Consider the following 18,388-nt stretch of genomic DNA (forward strand, 5'->3'; position numbering starts at 1 on the left):
CAGCATGCAGCTGGTAGGGAAAGAATTCTGTGCGCATGAGTCCCTGGAAGTCAGTGTAAATAGAAATAGATGATGTTATCTACTGCATCGTGAACGATCTACTGACTAAGTAGTGTTGTCCCTGGAAAATTGTGTGTATCTGATTAACTGGTGACCTATGCAGAAACCATGATGATTATGGATCACAATCTCAGCAGGAGCCTAATATTAATTATTACTTATTATTAGTTCCAGGAAGAACATCAACACCAATGTGTCCAGTGTGCACCCCATAATTTTCATATTCTACAGCTGGGGATAGAAGACATAAAGCAATAAATCATTCATGATAAATTTGTATTCAAGGCCTTTCTAATGTTTTCTACTTACAAGCCTACCCTGGTGTTCTCCTTTAAGCAATTTTAACAACAGTTATTATTATAATACAGTATTTATATAGCACCAAAAGGTTTGCTCAGCGCTGTACATTATAGTGGGGGACAGTACATGAGACAGTACAGTAACAAAACAATACACGAGGGGTTCGAGGGCCCTACTCTTTCGAGCTGCTGTATTAAGTTCTACACTCCCTAAAAATCTCTGCTTCTTATTTACAGTCCAGTGGTCATACATAAGCCATAAACGGCAATAAAACCGTTAAGAAAAAATACATAGCCCTAAATGCACCGAGTTATCCTGACCTGACCCTCACCACTGTGTACCACATGCCAACTGGAGGTGTTTGGAATGTTTAGCTAAAAATGAAAAATACTTTTGAAAGTTCTCTGTAAAAATGTTTACTTGGCACTGATGAATATATTATGAGATGGATATCAACACATACCTAGAATTAGGTGAAACCTCTCAGAGTTGACATCATCTGGTGACTTAGCAGGTATCCTTGTACTCTGCTCTTGACCCATAGAGGTTGGAGTGACCGGTCGAGAGAGCCGGCTGCCAGCTTCCTCTTGATCAGAATGGATAAAACCAGAGCTGCTAAGCCACAATGAGGTAGCATGTAAGATAGGAGCCCATGAAGAAAGATAATGTGGCCTAGCTGCATCACTGGTTTCGGCATTGTAGAAAGCACCACCTAAAAATGCAGACAAATAAAGCAATGGGATCAAACACTGGGGAACGCAAGTTTGCAAGCTAATACATTTCCAACATGGCTCTAGCTGTGTAGCAATGCAAAACCGTGTTAACATAATGCATTGCTAAACGATAAAAACATGTAGTTCAGGCATACAGTTCAACTACAACCAGAGAGCCACAGTTTTCAAATTACTACTAAGTAAAAATCTTTTCATGCTACCCTAAACTGAGTGGTGAAGCAGAAGCTAAAAGGGAAAGGGGTGGAAATGAGAGGGCCTGGGTTTGACAAGCAGTTAAAGCTTAACTCCAGTTTTACTGCGACTTTAAATTGTTTAGCCAGTTCGGCCCAAACAAACTACTTTCTTTACTAAAAGATGTGCCCCGGGACACTGTATAAACTGTATGCAGGCATCAGCTACACTACAAACAGTATACAGTGATGTGTTTCGGCAGCGGACAGAGATTTCTGCCCTGTTCTTGGAACAAAACTGAATCAAGCTGATCGCTGCTCAGCCATTCACAGGAAGCCTTTTATTTTAGGAATACAAGTCTTCCTGTAGTTGGCTGAAGAACATGACATCATCCAATCACCTCTCCACTTCAGCCAATCAGAAGAAACCTTGTATTCATTCATAAAATACAAGGCTTTCTATGAATGGCTGAGCTGCCTATGAAGTTCCCCTCCTGCTGCAGAAACACAACGCTGTATACTGTACACAATGATGCTACATACAGTTTACACAGTGATCCCAGTGGGCACATCTGTTAGTTAACCACTTGCCCTTCTGAAGATTTACCCCCCCCCCCCTCCTGACCAGGCCATTTTTTGCGTTACGGCGCTGTGTTACTTTAACTGACAATTGCACGGCCATGCAACACTGCACCCAAATTAAATTTATGTCCTTTTTTCCCCACAAATTGAGCTTTCTTTCGGTGGTAAAATGTATTCTGCTACATGTCTTTGCTAAAAAAAAAAAATCCCAATAGGTGTAAATTAATTGGTTTATGTGAAGGTTATAGTGTTTACAAATGGAGGTATAGATACTGGAATTTTTTTTACTAGTAATGGCGGCGATCAGCGATTTATAGCGGGACTGCGATGGAGATTCTGACACTGGGGGGAACTGACTTGATGTCACTCACATCCACAGTGACACCAATACAGTGATCAGTGCTAAAATAAAAGCACTAACATTGTACTAATAGCACTGGGCAGGAAGGGGTTAACATCAGGGGCGATCAAAGGGTTAACTGTGTGCAGGGAGTGTTTTACAAGGAGGTCGTGTCAGTGTGCTTCACTGTAAGCACACTGCTTTGGATGGCTGTGCACAGCCATTCAAAGCAATGTGCCCGAGCTGACAGGGAGGAGAACTGTTAGTAAACAAAACAGTCCTCTTCCCCGTCAGAGATCCTCAGTAATCATTGGGTGCTGACGAGTAATCACCGGCTGGGACACGGTGATTGACAGCTGCGGCTGCGATGCGTGCCCCCTACCGGGAAAAGCAAAAATCACATATATATATATATATATATATATACACACACATATATACACGTGAATTTGCGCACCTGTGCTGCCCTGTAGCAGTATTTCTGCTATAGGTTGGTCGGGAAGCGGTTAAGAAAATAGTTTGTTTGGCCCAGCATATCCCAAACTATTTAGATTGACAATAAACCTGGAGTTCTGCTTGAAAAGTTCAGGCTAAACAGACCTTTTGAGGGCTGTAGAGACCCAGCTGTTTATTGGAAAGTGTATGAGGGACTTTTACTTTCAAATTTCTTCATCTCCTCCAACATTCAGTAGACAGTGTTTCAAAGAAAGTGGGTGGAATCACATAGCACACTGAACTCAGACAAAATGATTGGTGGAGTATAGGTTGAACACATTTACCTTTGGTAACAGAGAACATAGACTCTTTGGATATGTATATATTGTACAGTTGAATTTAGTCCAGACGTTTTGTTTTACCTTTATGCCATTTAAACAGGATTCCATCCATTCATACTGCTGAAAAGCAGTAGTAACAGGCACCAAATGATAAAACAGTTTTTGCATTCACTTTTATTGCAGCTCTTATCTCTGGTACTTCTTTTCCACCATACAATGCTCTCAGTCTGAAGTTCAGTATCATTTAACCCACGTCCGCTGAACTAATGTCATCATTCTGGACACACACCAGCCTGTGACTGGCAGTGAAAGGAAAAGGAGCACAGCGATGAACTTTCTCTATCACTTTCTCCTCAATCAACATTCTCTTTGCCAATTCACTGCTTGGCTTCCACCTTTAAAGTATATTCCCCTCACAGATACTATACTATTTTTATAGGGAAGTATTTTTATTTCACTATTTTCAAACTGTATGCATGCCTGCAGACCGTAAATAGTTGTCAGTGACATATTACAAGTGAAGTTAGATTGGCGTACCTTGTGTGGGGAGCAGGTGACTGCATTCTGCAGGTAAAGTAAGTAGTGCATGATCTTGCAGAACAGACAACCATAGCTTGCTCAAAGTGGAAATATCAGCTTCCACCAAGGAAAGGAGACTGCCAGCAGGATTAATTTCAGACACTCCCGATGCCTTCCTCTCCATACCAGCGATATATATCTGTTAAAGAACATATTTCTTACTTTGATTGAAAGGTAAAAAACATTATGTTTATTTATAGACTGTTCTAAGCAATACATTAACTTTTTCCTTTACATTGCAGTGCAGGCATTGAGTACTGTATTCACCCATGAAAACAAAAAGAGGTCAAGCCACAAATAGGGCATTTATGTTATTCTAAATCTTCATTCTTAAAGGAAAAGTTTTAACCCTCCTCCACTCAATCCAAATCTTAAAATAAAATGGAACTCTGCTTTACACTATAACAGTGAAGCTTTATGTGGCAGCAATAATGCTTTGCCTTATTATTTATCTGCAATCTTAGTCTCTGAAGTTGGCAGTGCAGAGGGAGGCCCTCTTGCCACAAAGTGCAAGCGTGATGGTGGCACATGTGTGCTTTTTCAAGTCAAGATGGCAGGCTTTGTAGCTTTGCACTATTCTGATAATCTGAAGTACTCTAATAATCACACCTTATTCCATTCACCTCCCCTATCTGTGACAGCTGGATTGGTGAATATTTGAATGTATTCAGACCATACTAAGCCATGAAAGATATCCCCCACCTTTGCTTTCCTAGAAGAAGTAGATCATCTAGCTTGGATTTTCACAGCCAATTACAATGGTTTTCTATTTGAGAATTAGTGAGCAGGAGAGGTCATTCAGTGCTAGCATTGTGCACAAAACATAATATGCCTGTAGGTAAACCTAAAGAGAGTTTTATCTCTTGACTAAGCTCAATGCTGACAGCAGATGCAGCAAAGGCAGATTTCATAAAATTGTTATATAACAAAAAGTCTTATTTATTTCCTTGGACATCTGACTGACTGTTTTTAAAACAGTGCCTCTACATAAGCAACCTGCAAAAAATGCCCATTACTAGCAGTGATCTCAGGCATAAGAGCTTATGTGAGGGTTTACAGTCAGCCTTCAGAGGAAAAACTGTACTAATTTAAGAGTGGGAATTCAGATTCTTACTAATGCATGTTTGTGACTAGTTCCCTTTGACCAGTAAATGATGGGCTCCATTTACCTCTGCCCAGGCTTTCAGCACAGCCAAAGTCTCCATGGTAGTAGTGCTCTCACTGTACACACTGGAAGTTTCTTTTGTCACCTGCACTCTACTCAGAGAAGACAAGAGGAGCTGTTGAACTCGGTGTAGGTCTGAGGGCTCCTTCACAACTCCACTGGCTAGCCATGCACTGCACACCTGTATCAGAAATAACCAAGACAGGTACTTTATAAATGGCAAACACATTATATACAAGTGAGCCTAACTTATATTACCACCCCAGCAAGACAGCACATCTGTTGGATTAGGGTAGTCATCCAACACACTATGAAGGGCAATTATTAAGCAAATTAGCAAACGGCTAAATGAAAAAGCACTGCGCATGGTTGTGAGGCAGCTGCGGTGTGACCCCATTTGCTTAAAATGGGTTGTGTTTGGTGTGCATTAGTGCCCGTCCAACGTGACAGGGGGTACTATTCCTACCACAGCCACAACTTGGATGATTGCACCATATGTACACCCCTGGGTGAAGCCCTTACAGCTTAAGGGGGAGCGGCTGTGTTTTTTACCACCCCTTAATTGCAAGTGTAACCTAGCATTTAGGTAGAAAATGAGATGGCAGTACTTACCTGGCAGGCTTTGGCAGTAACATCAGGTGGAGTATCCGTGTTAAATGCTGGTCTAACAGCTGCCAAAACCTGTGGGAATAAGCACAAATCAGAACCATTAAGTAGGAGCTCCGTTTTTCCAAGCTGTAGTATACCCAAAATGTTTGATTTTTGTTTGGCAGTTATGTGGGGCTCTGTCCACACAGCCTTATCATTCACAGAGATCTATGAATGAGAGAACTACAGGTACTGCCAGCCATAGCGACTGACAGCTTGTAGTTCTCAGTGACCATAGTTCATTCACAAGCCCTGCAGCTAGTAAACAGCCTGTATCGGAGGTACAGGCAGAAAGCTACAGGGCTTGCCTGCAAAGTCTGACATTGCACCCCTGATCCACTCAATGCGGGTACAATGCTTTGCAGGCTCCTGAAGAAAAAATATTAAGTACAGTTTTAAGTTTTTTTTCCCCAAAAGGTGAACTTAGCCTTTAATGCTTCTGACAAATTGTGCAGTGAGAGAACTAGCTTTGCTAAATTACACAGTATTAAATATACTACTAACATTATCCACTGAACTAATCCAGTGACAAGATCCACTGCTTGAAAATCATGGACCAAACTCTCCTTGCAATTTCACTTTTTTTTTTAACATTGAAAAAAACCCCATTATTGTAAAGAAAAGCGAAGGTAAAACAAAAACATATACAAAAGAAATACAGGGAAAAGAAGCACAACCAGCATGGTACATCAAGAACATATAGTACAACAGAAAGAAATTACCCAAGTCACAATAGGGAATATGTTCAGGGGGAGAGTAGAACAATGGACAATACATGGACATCAAAACAGATCACATGTCAAACAACGGTAGTGAACATCAACGTACCAAGAGCCTGGGGGTAAAACGGTAGAAAGTCAGGCTTGGGGGAGGGATGGGGCAAACCCCACTCCCAAAATCTCCATCACGTCAAACCACTTAGGTGGCGGGGGAAAATAGCCATCTATCCCATATTTTGTTATATTACATGGGACATCCTCTATGCATATAAGTAAGTTTCTTATATGGTAGAGTGGAATTGACTTCAATCAACCATGTCTGTAGAGTGGGGACGGTTGCTGCATCCAGTGGCTTGCCAGTAATTTATGGACACTGAATAGAGTTTCGCGTAAGAGGGTGGCAAGAGATTTGTCCTTGGGTATATCGGGGAAAGAGACAAAAAGGTACACTCTGGGGTCTAGTTGCAAAGGTGAACCCATGTGATCATGCAGAAATTTGATGATTTGTGCTCAGTATGCCTGGAGAATTGGGCAGGACCATATAAGGTGGAAAAAGGTACCTGTGTCTCCAAGGCAACGGGGGCAGAGGGGACTCTGCTCAGGGTGGTATCTAGAGACCCGGAGTGGAGTGAGGTAGGCACAATGTAGGATATAGAGTTGGGTAAGCCTGTCGGAGTTTCAGGGACACCAATTTAACATCCTCCAACACAGTGGTTCTCAACCTTTCTAATGCCGCGACCCCTTAATACAGTTCCTCATGTTGTGGTGACCCCCAACCATAAAATTATTTTCATTGCTACTTCATAACTGTAATTTTGCAGTGGGAGGAGTAGTGCCATGTCATTGGTGTCAGTGGAAGGAGTAGTGCCCCATCACTGATGTCAGTGGGATGAATAGTGCCCCATTGTTGGTATCAGTGGGAGGAATAGTGCCCCATCGTTGGTGTCAGTGGGAGGAATAGTGCCCCATCACTGATGTCAGTGGGATGAATAGTGCCCCATCACTGGTGTCAGTGGGAGGAATAGTGCCCCATCACTGATGTCAGTGGGATGCATAGTGCCCCATCGTTGGTATCAGTGGGAGGAATAGCGCCCCATCACTGATGTCAGTGGGATGAATAGTGCCCCATCACTGGTGTCAGTGGGAGGAATAGTGCCCCATCGTTGGTGTCAGTGGGAGGAATAGTGCCCCATCGTTGGTGTCAGTGGGAGGAATAGTGCCCCATCGTTGGAGTCAGTGGGAGGAATAGTGCCCCATCATTGGTGTCAATGGGAGGAATAGTGCCCCATCATTGGTGTCAGTGGGAGGAGTAGTGCCCCATCATTGGTGTCAGTGGGGGGAGTAGTGCCCCATCATTGGTGTCAGTGGGGGGAGTAGTGCTCCATCACTGGTGTCAGTGGGGGGAGTAGTGCCCCATCACTGGTGTCAGTGGGAGGAGTAGTGCTCCATCACTGGTGTCAGTGGGAGGAATAGTGCCACATCATTGGTGTCAGTGGGAGGAATAGTGCCCCATCATTGGTGTCAGTGGGGGGAGTAGTGCCCCATCATTGGTGTCAGTGGGGGGAGTAGTGCCCCATCATTGGTGTCAGTGGGGGGAGTAGTGCCCCATCATTGGTGTCAGTGGGAGGAATAGTGCCCCATCACTGGTGTCAGTGGGGGGAGTAGTGCCCCATCACTGGTGTCAGTGGGAGTAGTGCCCCATCACTGGTGTCAGTGGGAGGAATAGTGCCCCATCATTGGTGTCAGTGGGAGGAATAGTGCCCCATCATTGATGTCAGTGTGGTGGAGGGGAGAATAGTGCCCCATTATTGGGGTCGAGGGGGGGGGGGAAATAGTGCCCCATTATTGGGGTCAGGGGGGGGGGGGAGGAATAGTGCCCCATCGTTGGTGTCAGTGGGGGGAGGAATACTGCCCCATCGTTGGTGTCAGTGGGGGGAGGAATAGTGCCCCATCGTTGGTGTCAGTGGGGGGAGGAATAGTGCCCCATCGTTGGTGTCAGTGGGGGGAGGAATAGTGCCCCATCGTTGGTGTCAGTGGGGGGAGGAATAGTGCCCCATCGTTGGTGTCAGTGGGGGGAGGAATAGTGCCCCATCGTTGGTGTCAGTGGGGGGAGGAATACTGCCCCATCGTTGGTGTCAGTGGGGGGAGGAATAGTGCCCCATCGTTGGTGTCAGTGGGGGGAGGAATAGTGCCCCATCGTTGGTGTCAGTGGGGGGAGGAATAGTGCCCCATCGTTGGTGTCAGTGGGGGGAGGAATAGTGCCACATCGTTGGTGTCAGTGGGGGGAGGAATAGTGCCCCATCGTTGGTGTCAGTTGGGGGAGGAATAGTGCCCCATCGTTGGTGTCAGTGGGGGGAGGAATAGTGCCCCATCGTTGGTATTAGTGACACAAATGATGGGGCACTATTCCTCCCACTGACACCAATGATACTTACTTTGCTGACCCCTGCTCCAGCCTGGGCTCGCTCTCTCACTTACCTGTCAGCTGTCTTCCTTCTCTGGCCGCTCTCCTCTTCACTCGCTCCGGCAGCTCCCTCGGTCTTCTTTGATGCACGCGCGCTGCCGCTCGGCTCCTCCTCTCCAAGCTCCACCTCCTCGCCGGTGATTGGCCGCCTGTGTGCCTCTCCTGAGCTTCAGTTCCGGTGGCCAATCAGCGGCGAGGAGGCGGAGCTGCTGAGCGATCCCGGAGGTGTGGCCAGGTGACAGGAGCAGCGTATCATCCCGCCCACACATCGCCGGAGACAGCAGCGGTGTCTCGGTTCCTAAGACCATCGGAAATATGTGTTTTCCGATGGTCTTAGGCGACCCCTGGGAAATGGTCGTTCGACCCCCAAAGGGGTCGCGACCCCCAGGTTGAGAACCGCTGCTCTAACACCTCATCCCAGATTTCCGACTCCAGGGGCCCCACATCCATCTCCCAACGAGATCTAGCCACCCCCACCAAACTGGTTGTAGTTGGAGCACATAGGGCAGTGTACAGAGCCAAGAACAACTTGGTAGGTTCAGAACCAAGCACCACATCCACCAAAGTTAAGGGTTGGAACGAAGGGACCCATTCAGAAAATTGGGCCCTTAAGGCATGATTAGGGAGGTCGAACTCTTCCTTTAAAGTTTGGAACCTCTTGGGCTTGGGCCCGGTAGACATGAACACCTGGTGAAGGTACACAATGACCCTTGAAGACCACATCTCGGGATTGGGCATAGTGAGGAGTTCAGACAGCCTAGGGTTGAGCCACAGTGGAACATGTGAATGAAGTACAGAGGCATCCACGCGTCTAAAGGCCAATTCCCATATGCGTCTATGATGGTGCATTAACATGTCGCGGAGCCAGTATGTCCGCCATCTCGCAACGCCACCTGTAAGGGGAAAATAAGGTACGTCCAGGTTGCCCACATACCAAAGCCTTGTACCGAACGGCCTCCGAGCTAGCTAGGTGGTAAAAGTGAGAACGCTGTACTGCCAGGTAATATGAGTGAAAATCCGGGAGAGCCCCCCCCCATCATAGTAGGGTTCTTAAGGATGAGCCACAAGAGCTTGTGTCTACCCGGTCCCCAAACAAATGAATTTAGAATTCCCTCAAGTGTTTTGAAAACTTTCAGGGGTAGTAACGTTGGGGAGTGCCAAAACATATATAGGAACTTAGGCAGAAGAATCATCTTAACTAGGTTAATGCTACCCACAACTCCCAGTAGGAGCCTCATCCATGACTGGATCCGTGCTCTTAAGGTGGTGAATAATGGCTCAACATTAAGCGTGGGGTAGTCTCGAGGTTCCCTGGTGACGGAAACCCCCAGATATTGGATTGTAGAAACTCTGTGTAGCGGCATGGAATCCGAAATGTATGACGGAGGACAGGCGTCTATAGGAAGGATCTGTGATTTACTCCAATTGATACGCAGCCCAGAGTGTGTTCCAAATTCCTCAATAGCCCAGAGAGCGGCACTAAGAGAAGGGCCTGTGTCAGCCAAGTATAGAAGCATATCATCTGCATACATTCCAATAGACTCCACCAAAGAGCCAACTCTGAGGTCCCTAATATCAGGATGAGTCCTTATCAAAGAGGCCAAGGGCTCCGCCGCCAGTGCGTATAGCAAGGGGGACAAAGGGCAGCCCTGGCGGGTCCCTCGGCCTGAGGGAAAAGTGTCCAATATCCACCCGTTGACGGCCACTCTGGCAATGGGGGTATAATATAACAATTGTACCCATTTAATGAATTTGGACCCAAAATGAAAGTTCTTAAGGCATGCCCAAAGGTGACCCCAGTCCAACACCTTTCCCAGTCCAACACCAATCAAACACCTTTGCAGCTTCAAGCTTCACCACTGCCCTAGTACCAGCCTCATCGTGGGAGGCCTGTATGTTCATCGCAGTGTTTTTCCCCGGTATGAATCCTGTTTGGTCAGGGTGTATCAAGGATAGGATAATCTGGTTAAGGCATGTAGCCAAAATCTTGATATCCACTTGCAAAAGGGAAATAGGCCGATATGACTCCGGGTAAGCAAAGTCTTTAGTGGGCTTAGGGATCACAATAATTTGGGCTTCCCGCATAGAGTCTGGGAGTACACCCTCTGTAAATGTACTTTTGTATAGGTATAGCTGTTCCAGGATCAAACCTCCAAGTAAGTAGAATAAAAATGTAGGGGAAGACCATCTCGGCCAGGAGATTTCACTGGGATGAGAGTGGAAACCGCCACAGTGATCTCCTCAACAGTAATAGGAGCCTCAAGGTCGGTCATCTGGGATGCAGACAACCGTGGGAAAGATATGGTTTGCAAAAATAAACGAGTTTCTTGAGAAGTAACCGTAACCTGGGAGGAGTATAGGGAGGCATAGTACCCACGAAACTCCGCCGCAGTCTGCTTTGGGTCAGTGATATTGGCCCCACTTGTGTCTGTAAGCGTAACGACCACTGGCAATCTCAAATTCTGATGAGCCAAATAGGCTAATAATTTGCCAGCCCATTTCCCTCATTCTAAAATGCTCTGCCGAGCGAAAAAAAAGTTGTTTAGCTTTCACAAAATGGAGCTGTTTGACGAGACGAGTGTGGGAGTATAATACTGCAGAATTTGAGGGGGAAGGGTTGGTCTGAAAAGTACTGGTCAAGGAATTTAAGTGGTCAATGGCCTGTCGCAAAACATTAGAGGAGGATTTCAGTCTGTTAATATGTGTTGATAACACCATGAGAGCATGCAGCTTAAATGAGACCCACACCGAGCCCATCGATGCCGTGTTCCGGTTGCTCTTAAAGAAATATTGCCACTCCCACTGAATATCCTCTTGGTTCGTTAGGGCAGATAGCCAAAAGGAGTGCAACCGCCACAAGGAGGGCTACGCTTGTGGGGCAAAACGAAGGGTGGCCCAAAAGGGGGCATGATCAGACAGTATTCTCAGATGGAAACCCGCATCTTCCAAAAGAGGTAGCAAAATAGAGGACACCATTACAAGATCTATACGGGACATGGTAAAGTGAGTCGCCAAAAAACAAGAGAACGCCTGCGCGTGTGGGGGTGTCTGTAACACCAGGTGTCGTTAAAGCAAAATTTGCAAACAAACGTCTAAGTCTAGTTGTCAACCTAGTAGGGGGGTCCGTCAAGGGGTGTAAACGGTCCAAAATCGGATTCAGGACCATATTGAAGTTCCCAAGCCATATTGCAGGCATCGTTGGGTATTGGGCCATAAAAAGAAATCCCTCACTGACCACCGCGGAGCTGTACGGGGGTGGAATATAACAGGTCAGGATTAAATAGGGCTGACCATATAAAGTTACATGCATAAAAATATATCTGCCATGGGAGTCAGTACTGCTTTAAGGCATTTAAACAGTGCTGAATGCTTTAGTTTGCCACGGATCCTGCGCACATTCCATGTTAGAAATTTCACTGGTGCCATATGGTACTGTGTAACACATATCCGCAGGTAATCGGCAGTGAGACACCCATGGCAGAGATACTACAAGGTTCGGTCCAGACTTGGAGAAACATACATAGAGCAATTACAATACTTATGTAGCAATGTAGCAAGAGATCTGATAACTGCAAACTATAACAAGCTAAAATACAAACTTTAACATTTCCCCTACCCCCCACCCCAGTGGGGGCATAAATCCCATAACAGACTATCATAAAACACAGTCCTAAGGGGACAAACTCTCACTGGAGAGATGTATAAGTAGCAGAACACTAAGTGCAAGTGTCAGCAAGTGGCTAGTCGTAGTACTGCTGGATAGCCATGAGATCAGCCGCTCAGTGGCGTAGAATCAAAATCAGATGGCCTCCCGTTTGAAGACAGAGATTCTCCCACCCGTCGTTCAAGCCCAGTTAGCAGAGGATGGGGATGAGGAGCAAATGAGCGGGGAAAAGAGGTAACCTGGTGTCTAAGTGCGGTGAATAGGATAGGAAGTTAGATACCTGGACCTTGATGTGGAATGAAAAATAACCATAATAGGGGAAAAAAAAAAAGGAGATCAGGGGCCTCAAAGGCACGTTGTGCTGTAGAAGTTCCTGAGAAAATGAGTCAAACGACAGAGGTAGAGTCCCCCTCCGACTCCTTCGGTGTAAGGGGAGACAAACTCATGAACTCAGAATCATACACGGAGGATCAACCGGGGCAACTGCAATGCTCCTCAAGTTGGTCAAGCCAGGATGAGGCCGATTCCAGGTCCTCAAAGATGTGTACTCGGTTTACACCCACCACCCGAAGGCAGGCAGGAAAGAGCATGGCATATTTTAGGTGTTAAGTGCAGAGGCGCGGGATCGCTGCCGATGAATCTCAGCCGAGAAGTCAGGGAACACCGATATCTTCACATTCTGGTAGGGAATGTTGCCTCTCTCTCTAGATAGCCTTAACACAGCATCCCAATCTCTAAAGTTAAGGATTTTAATGATTAAAGTTCGAGGGGGTGCCCCCTCCGGAGGTTGGCAGGCCGGCATCCGATGCGCCCTTCCCACTACCAGTGTGGTCGAGAAGGTCTCCCTACCAAAGGTGGTAATGAGCAAATTTTCCAAAAACGTGGCCGGGTCCTTGCCCTCCGGAAAGTCAAAGCGGAAGTTACATTGGCGGGACCAGTTCTCCAGATCATCCTGTTTCTGGGCGAGCTGTTACAGTTGGTGTTGCATGGCCTCGGTGGTGTGTCACAGAGGGTGGAGAGTGTCTTCGACCTGGCTGATTGGGGCCTCAGTCTCAGTGACTTTGTCACGGAGCTTGCGCAGGTCTTGGTGTATAAGAGATATATCTAACTTCACTTCCTCTATTTTCGTCGTTAATGACGCCTGACAGGAGGATATTGCTTCCAGCACTCTCATTGTTTCTGCAGTAGGAGCTTCTGAGGCAGGAGAGGCACCATCATCCTCCGGAGGGCCCGTTCCTGTCTCCGAAATCTTTGTGCAGGCCACGCCCCCACAGTTTCACTTTTACTAAAGGGGAAGGACCAGTAGTTCAGTTCAGCCAGTTATACACACACATCTGTATGACTTCTAAAAACTCACATTGGCTTGGTACTGCTCCAATATAACATGTCCAGGAAATTCTGGCTCCGGCACAGCGGAAAATCGATGTATAACTTGTAACAAGGCCTGCAGCCCCACCAGACGCAGCTCTTCACTGTGATCTGTGGCAGCCATGAAGGACATGCGAATCAGATCTTGAAGATGAAGCACCAGGAAATCTCCTGAGAAATAAGAATACATAGCAGGACAGTAAGAAAATAGGCCTATTTACCCAAGTGATAAAAACTTGCAACATTATGGAAACACTTAAGCTGGCCATACAATTAATTTTTTTTTATTCAACCAGAGAATTGAACAAAAAAAAAAACAAGCCAATTCCCCCATCCACACATTCAAAACTTTCCTGCCATCAGAAAACAATGATCAGTGTTACCGGCTATAGCTGGTGGCACTGACCATTTGGCAAAAACACAACAGGTTGGTTGTACACTATTGATTGACTTGTGTACAACCAGCCTGCCCACAGATGGATCAAAAATTCGGCCAGTCCTTGCTGAATTTCGATCTATGTATGACTGGCTTTAGCAACCTTGAAATAATTTTTGTATCTCTCTGTAGTATCATTTCCCAATGCATCTATTTTTACCAAGGTGCTTACTATAAAAGGAATTTATTTTTAATGTACATATGCAAAATTAAGTTACCATCTTACTGTAAATAATCTCATCAATAGGTGTTTTCCTGTGTATAAATGGTAAAAATATTTAAAAACAGAACAGCCATATAATATATGCAGGTTGTGCTTTTTGCTTGTGTACAATGCTTGTGTCCTAGGCTGTCCATGTGTATATACATTCTATTACCTAGACTGACAAGAGAAGAGATATCTGCCCATCACTGAACAAATCATCTAAGTACTAGGATTCTCCATTATATTTGCCAATTGATGACAATGATGCCTTTATGCCATTTTGATTCAGTCCTCTCTGTTCCAGTACAAAGTGAAATTCCAGCACACAGGAGAAAAACAATTAATATAAATTTATTAAATTGTATAAATATAGCTGGAAAAAGAATGTTAATATTTATTATATTAGCTTCCTGCAAGGCCCTGTAGCGTAAGCTGAAAAGACTAGGAGAGAAGAACTATGTGTTCATTAAAGTGTTACTAAATCTACAACAGTAAAATCAGTCTGTATATGCAGTAAAGCATGTTTGTTATACTCACTGTGGAACCTAAGGTGTTAATCCTGCGAATTGTGTAAAAAGACTGTTTGATCCTGTCTTCTCTGATCCTCCCTTTCTTATACTGTCCTTAATCCATCTGCAGATAGTACAGAGCTCTAGGAGACACTCTGCACATGCTCGGTTTAGCGTGTATTGCTAGAGAGTTTTATTTTTCCTTGGGAGGGTGCATGTGATCAGCACAGGGTCAATCAGCACCATCTAGACAGAGGGTCAGGGTTAAGCATCCTCATAGGACAGTTAGAGCAAATGAAAATGCCTACAAGCTTTGACCAGTGCTCAGCTGGACAATGATAGAAGTCACAAGACTGCTATACACTGCTGATGAGAAAAGGCATCTAGCAGTCTATATTTACTAAAATAATTGCATTTCCATGTTCAGTGTACTGTGGAAGACCAGATATAGTGAATGCAGGGTCCTGGGTTTACTAACACTTTAAAACCTACGCTTCATGCTTGAATGTTTTATAATAAGAAAGGACGTTGCCTTCTAAATTCCACACTGCACAATAGTACTAGGACATACTCTCAAGCCACCACTTACGATCGGGTTCTTTGTGCTTCAGCTCCTGAGCCCGTGCCATGCTAAAGTGAGCCCCACTCTCTTCTTCACACTGTGACATCAACAAGCATATGCATTCCATAGAAAATACTCTTGTGTGCCAGCGAGGGCTAACCACGAGGGCAGAGGTATCCTCCTTTCGAGATGTGAGGACTGCATCTGAGCAGTGTTCACCATCATCTTCCTGGGTGGTATCAACGGAGGCCATTGCTGACAAGTCTGGAAAAAGACGAAGACCAGGAAGTATAAAACAAGGCACAACTACAAATTGCTGGAACAGAACCTTTCATATTATCTTGAGAGTGGAGAGTAGATAACTATTCATACATAACAGTGACCACCTGTACACTTACCCGCAGAAGAAGAAAGAATGTCTTTATGTAGGCGCAGCCAGAATGATAGCCGGCTCAGGCCTGTACAGCTCTGCATGTGTAACAAGGTTTCCTTTACATCTTGCAGCAGCTGCCGATCAGTCTCCCTGTCCAGAAGACTCAGCAAAACTCCTTCCAAGCCAAGTTCTCGCATGTTTACATCTGACCATGGGAAGAACAACAAAAAGTCAAACACAGTAGTCATTAGAAAACATATCAAATATACCACTGAAAATGCTTTGTTATTATTTAATTAGTGCAAGCATTGCACGAATTCAGTTGTCCTGTGCCACTTCCTTTGTTATCTTAAGGAGGAATATTAGTCCTCTCAATTTGTATCTGGAACTAAATTAAAAAACTGAGACTTTGGCAGATCAATTGGTAATTGTATGTACCTGTAGGATCTATAAAGGATTAAATACTGAGAAATGTGCAAGTATTGCAAATACATACTGCTAGTATTTTTTTTATATTTTGCCCTAAAACATACTTTAAGACTAAAGTTTAAAGTGATTGTAAAGCTTAGCTTTTTTTAAAAATAACAAACATGTAATACTTACCTGCTTTGCGCAATGGTTTTGCACAGAGAAGCCCGTCTCTCCTCTTCTGGGGTCCTCCGCCAGCGCTCTGAGCTCCATCCCCCCCTTACCACATACATGCTCTCTCCTGAGCCCTGCTTTGTGTGTCCATTAGACACACATAACAGGGCTTGGCCCCCTGACCCCCGCTCCTCATCACTGGCTCCGATTGACAACAGCGGGAGCCAATGGTTCCTGTTGCTGTATCTGAGCCAATGAGGAGCAAGAGAGCCTTGGCTCTTGTACACATCGATGGATTGAGATCAGGCACAGGTATGTATTTAGGGGGGGTGGTGGGGGAAGCTACATGCAGAAGTTTTTTTTTTACCTTCTGCCTTTACAAAACATTTTAATCAGCTTATATCGCCTTTCCTGGATTTTCCTTCCCCCCTCATCAACAGGCTAATGAACTCTTTAAATAAAAACCTTTTTCCATCACATAATTTATTTTAGAAAAATTATGTCATAACTGGTTCTCTGTGATTCTCTATGCAATCCAGGTATATCACAGCTAGCTGACGTTGACAACAAAGTGCTGTACATAGCTTCTTGAAAGCATTACAGAAACCATTCTCTGTACTTTTCTCTTGAGCTCTCACCCCTGAAGCAGCCAGTGTGTTGACTCTTGGGAGAACTTAAAGAGTAAATAAACTCAACATTTCATATTCTTAATATGTGCCTGTTGTACCATGTACTTGTAGGAAAACTATCCTGTTCTCTTTGTATTGCTTTCTTTGTGTGAAATCCCTGGTGTTCCTGCCAGTCCCTCTGCTTTCCTTTTAAAAACTGACAACACTATGCTTGAGAGCACACCATGGTCAGTTCTCTAGCTATACTGTGAACTCAGCCTGCTCTTCTCAGATCGTTCTGACACAACTCCCCTCCACCCCACACTGGGAAGTTCAGTGTACTTCTGTTTCTCCTCCCCTGGCTCCCTTTCCACTGAGAACAGAGGGAACACCTATTGGGGCTTTTTTACCACAAATATGTAGCAGAAAGCTCTATTTGTGGAGAAAAAAATGATAAAATGTTGTCTATGTCAAAAAGCAAGAAACGGCCTGGTCATGAAGTGGGGAAAACATGGAAAAGCGTTCAACGGAGTACTGTGATAAAAGTGCAAAGTCTGGCTGGAGGATCAATGCCTGTTCCCCTCTCTACACAAAAAAAATAATTGTTTTGAGTACAGTTCTGGGAGTGTGCCAGTAACAATTTATGCAACACTGATAACGCAATATAACCAAAAGTAGACTTACCCATTTTAAGACTCTCTTGCCCATCTTTGGCCATTGTCAACGCATGTTCTGATACTTCTGCTGCTTCCCGTTGTGCAAGTTGCCTTAAACATGCCAAGACTGCTCGACATAGGATCAAGTGAGGGCTGCACAGGTGAACCTGAGGGATATTGCACACATGACAAGTGGAACAGACCATACTGAACAGTAACAGGAAGCCATAACATATCCAGGAACCGGAAACCTTCAACACATTCCTAACAAAGTCAATTGCGCAAATTAATAATAGAAATATTGATAAAGAAATCAGAATTTATTCAAGAATTACATTTTTTGGAAGAATATTTTTTTTAAAAATCATAAAAACACACACACACACACATTTTATATATATATATATATATATATATATATATACACACACACACACACACACATACACAGTTGTGTTCAAAATAATAGCAGTGTGTTGAAAAAGTGAATCCTAATAGCTTTTATTTCCATACACACAAATGCATTGGGAACACTACACATTCTATTCCAAATCAAAACATGAAGAAAAATATATAAAATTTGTGTTGTTCCTCTAAAAAAAATTGAAGAAAAGTGATTAGACTGTTCAAAAAATAGCAGCGTTTGTATTCTTCTTTACAAACTCAAACATTCACTATATAAACTGAACTTCTGGCACCTGTGAACAGGTATTCCAGCCCAGGATGATTGGACTACATTCCACAGTTCTTCTCTATTTCTTGGTTTTGCCTCAGAAACTGCATTTTTGATGTCACTCCACAAGTTTTCTATTGGATTAAGATCCGGGGATTGGGCTGGCCACTCCATAACATCAATCTTGTTGGTCTGGAACCAAGATGTTGCACGTT

At 44.6% G+C, this 18,388-nt stretch overlaps 1 protein-coding gene across 2 annotated transcripts in view; it reads right to left on the reverse strand.

The window, feature by feature from the left end:
* HEATR5A (HEAT repeat containing 5A) overlaps nt 1–18,388 on the reverse strand; it is a 132,048-nt gene that overhangs the window by 32,626 nt on the left and 81,034 nt on the right. For both annotated transcript variants that reach the window (XM_089691190.1, XM_089691189.1), the window contains 8 exons: nt 17,529–17,667; nt 15,680–15,859; nt 15,309–15,545; nt 13,559–13,740; nt 5,319–5,387; nt 4,711–4,887; nt 3,500–3,680; nt 824–1,072 (listed from right to left, as the gene is read on the reverse strand). In XM_089691190.1, the coding sequence (XP_089547316.1) occupies nt 824–1,072; nt 3,500–3,680; nt 4,711–4,887; nt 5,319–5,387; nt 13,559–13,740; nt 15,309–15,545; nt 15,680–15,859; nt 17,529–17,667 (1,414 nt within the window). The remainder of the gene's footprint in view (nt 1–823; nt 1,073–3,499; nt 3,681–4,710; nt 4,888–5,318; nt 5,388–13,558; nt 13,741–15,308; nt 15,546–15,679; nt 15,860–17,528; nt 17,668–18,388) is intronic.

Source organism: Staurois parvus, unplaced genomic scaffold (assembly GCF_062004578.1).
Source record: "Staurois parvus isolate SC_StPar_1 unplaced genomic scaffold, SC_StPar_1.0 ptg000553l, whole genome shotgun sequence".
Classification (NCBI taxonomy): domain Eukaryota; kingdom Metazoa; phylum Chordata; class Amphibia; order Anura; family Ranidae; genus Staurois; species Staurois parvus.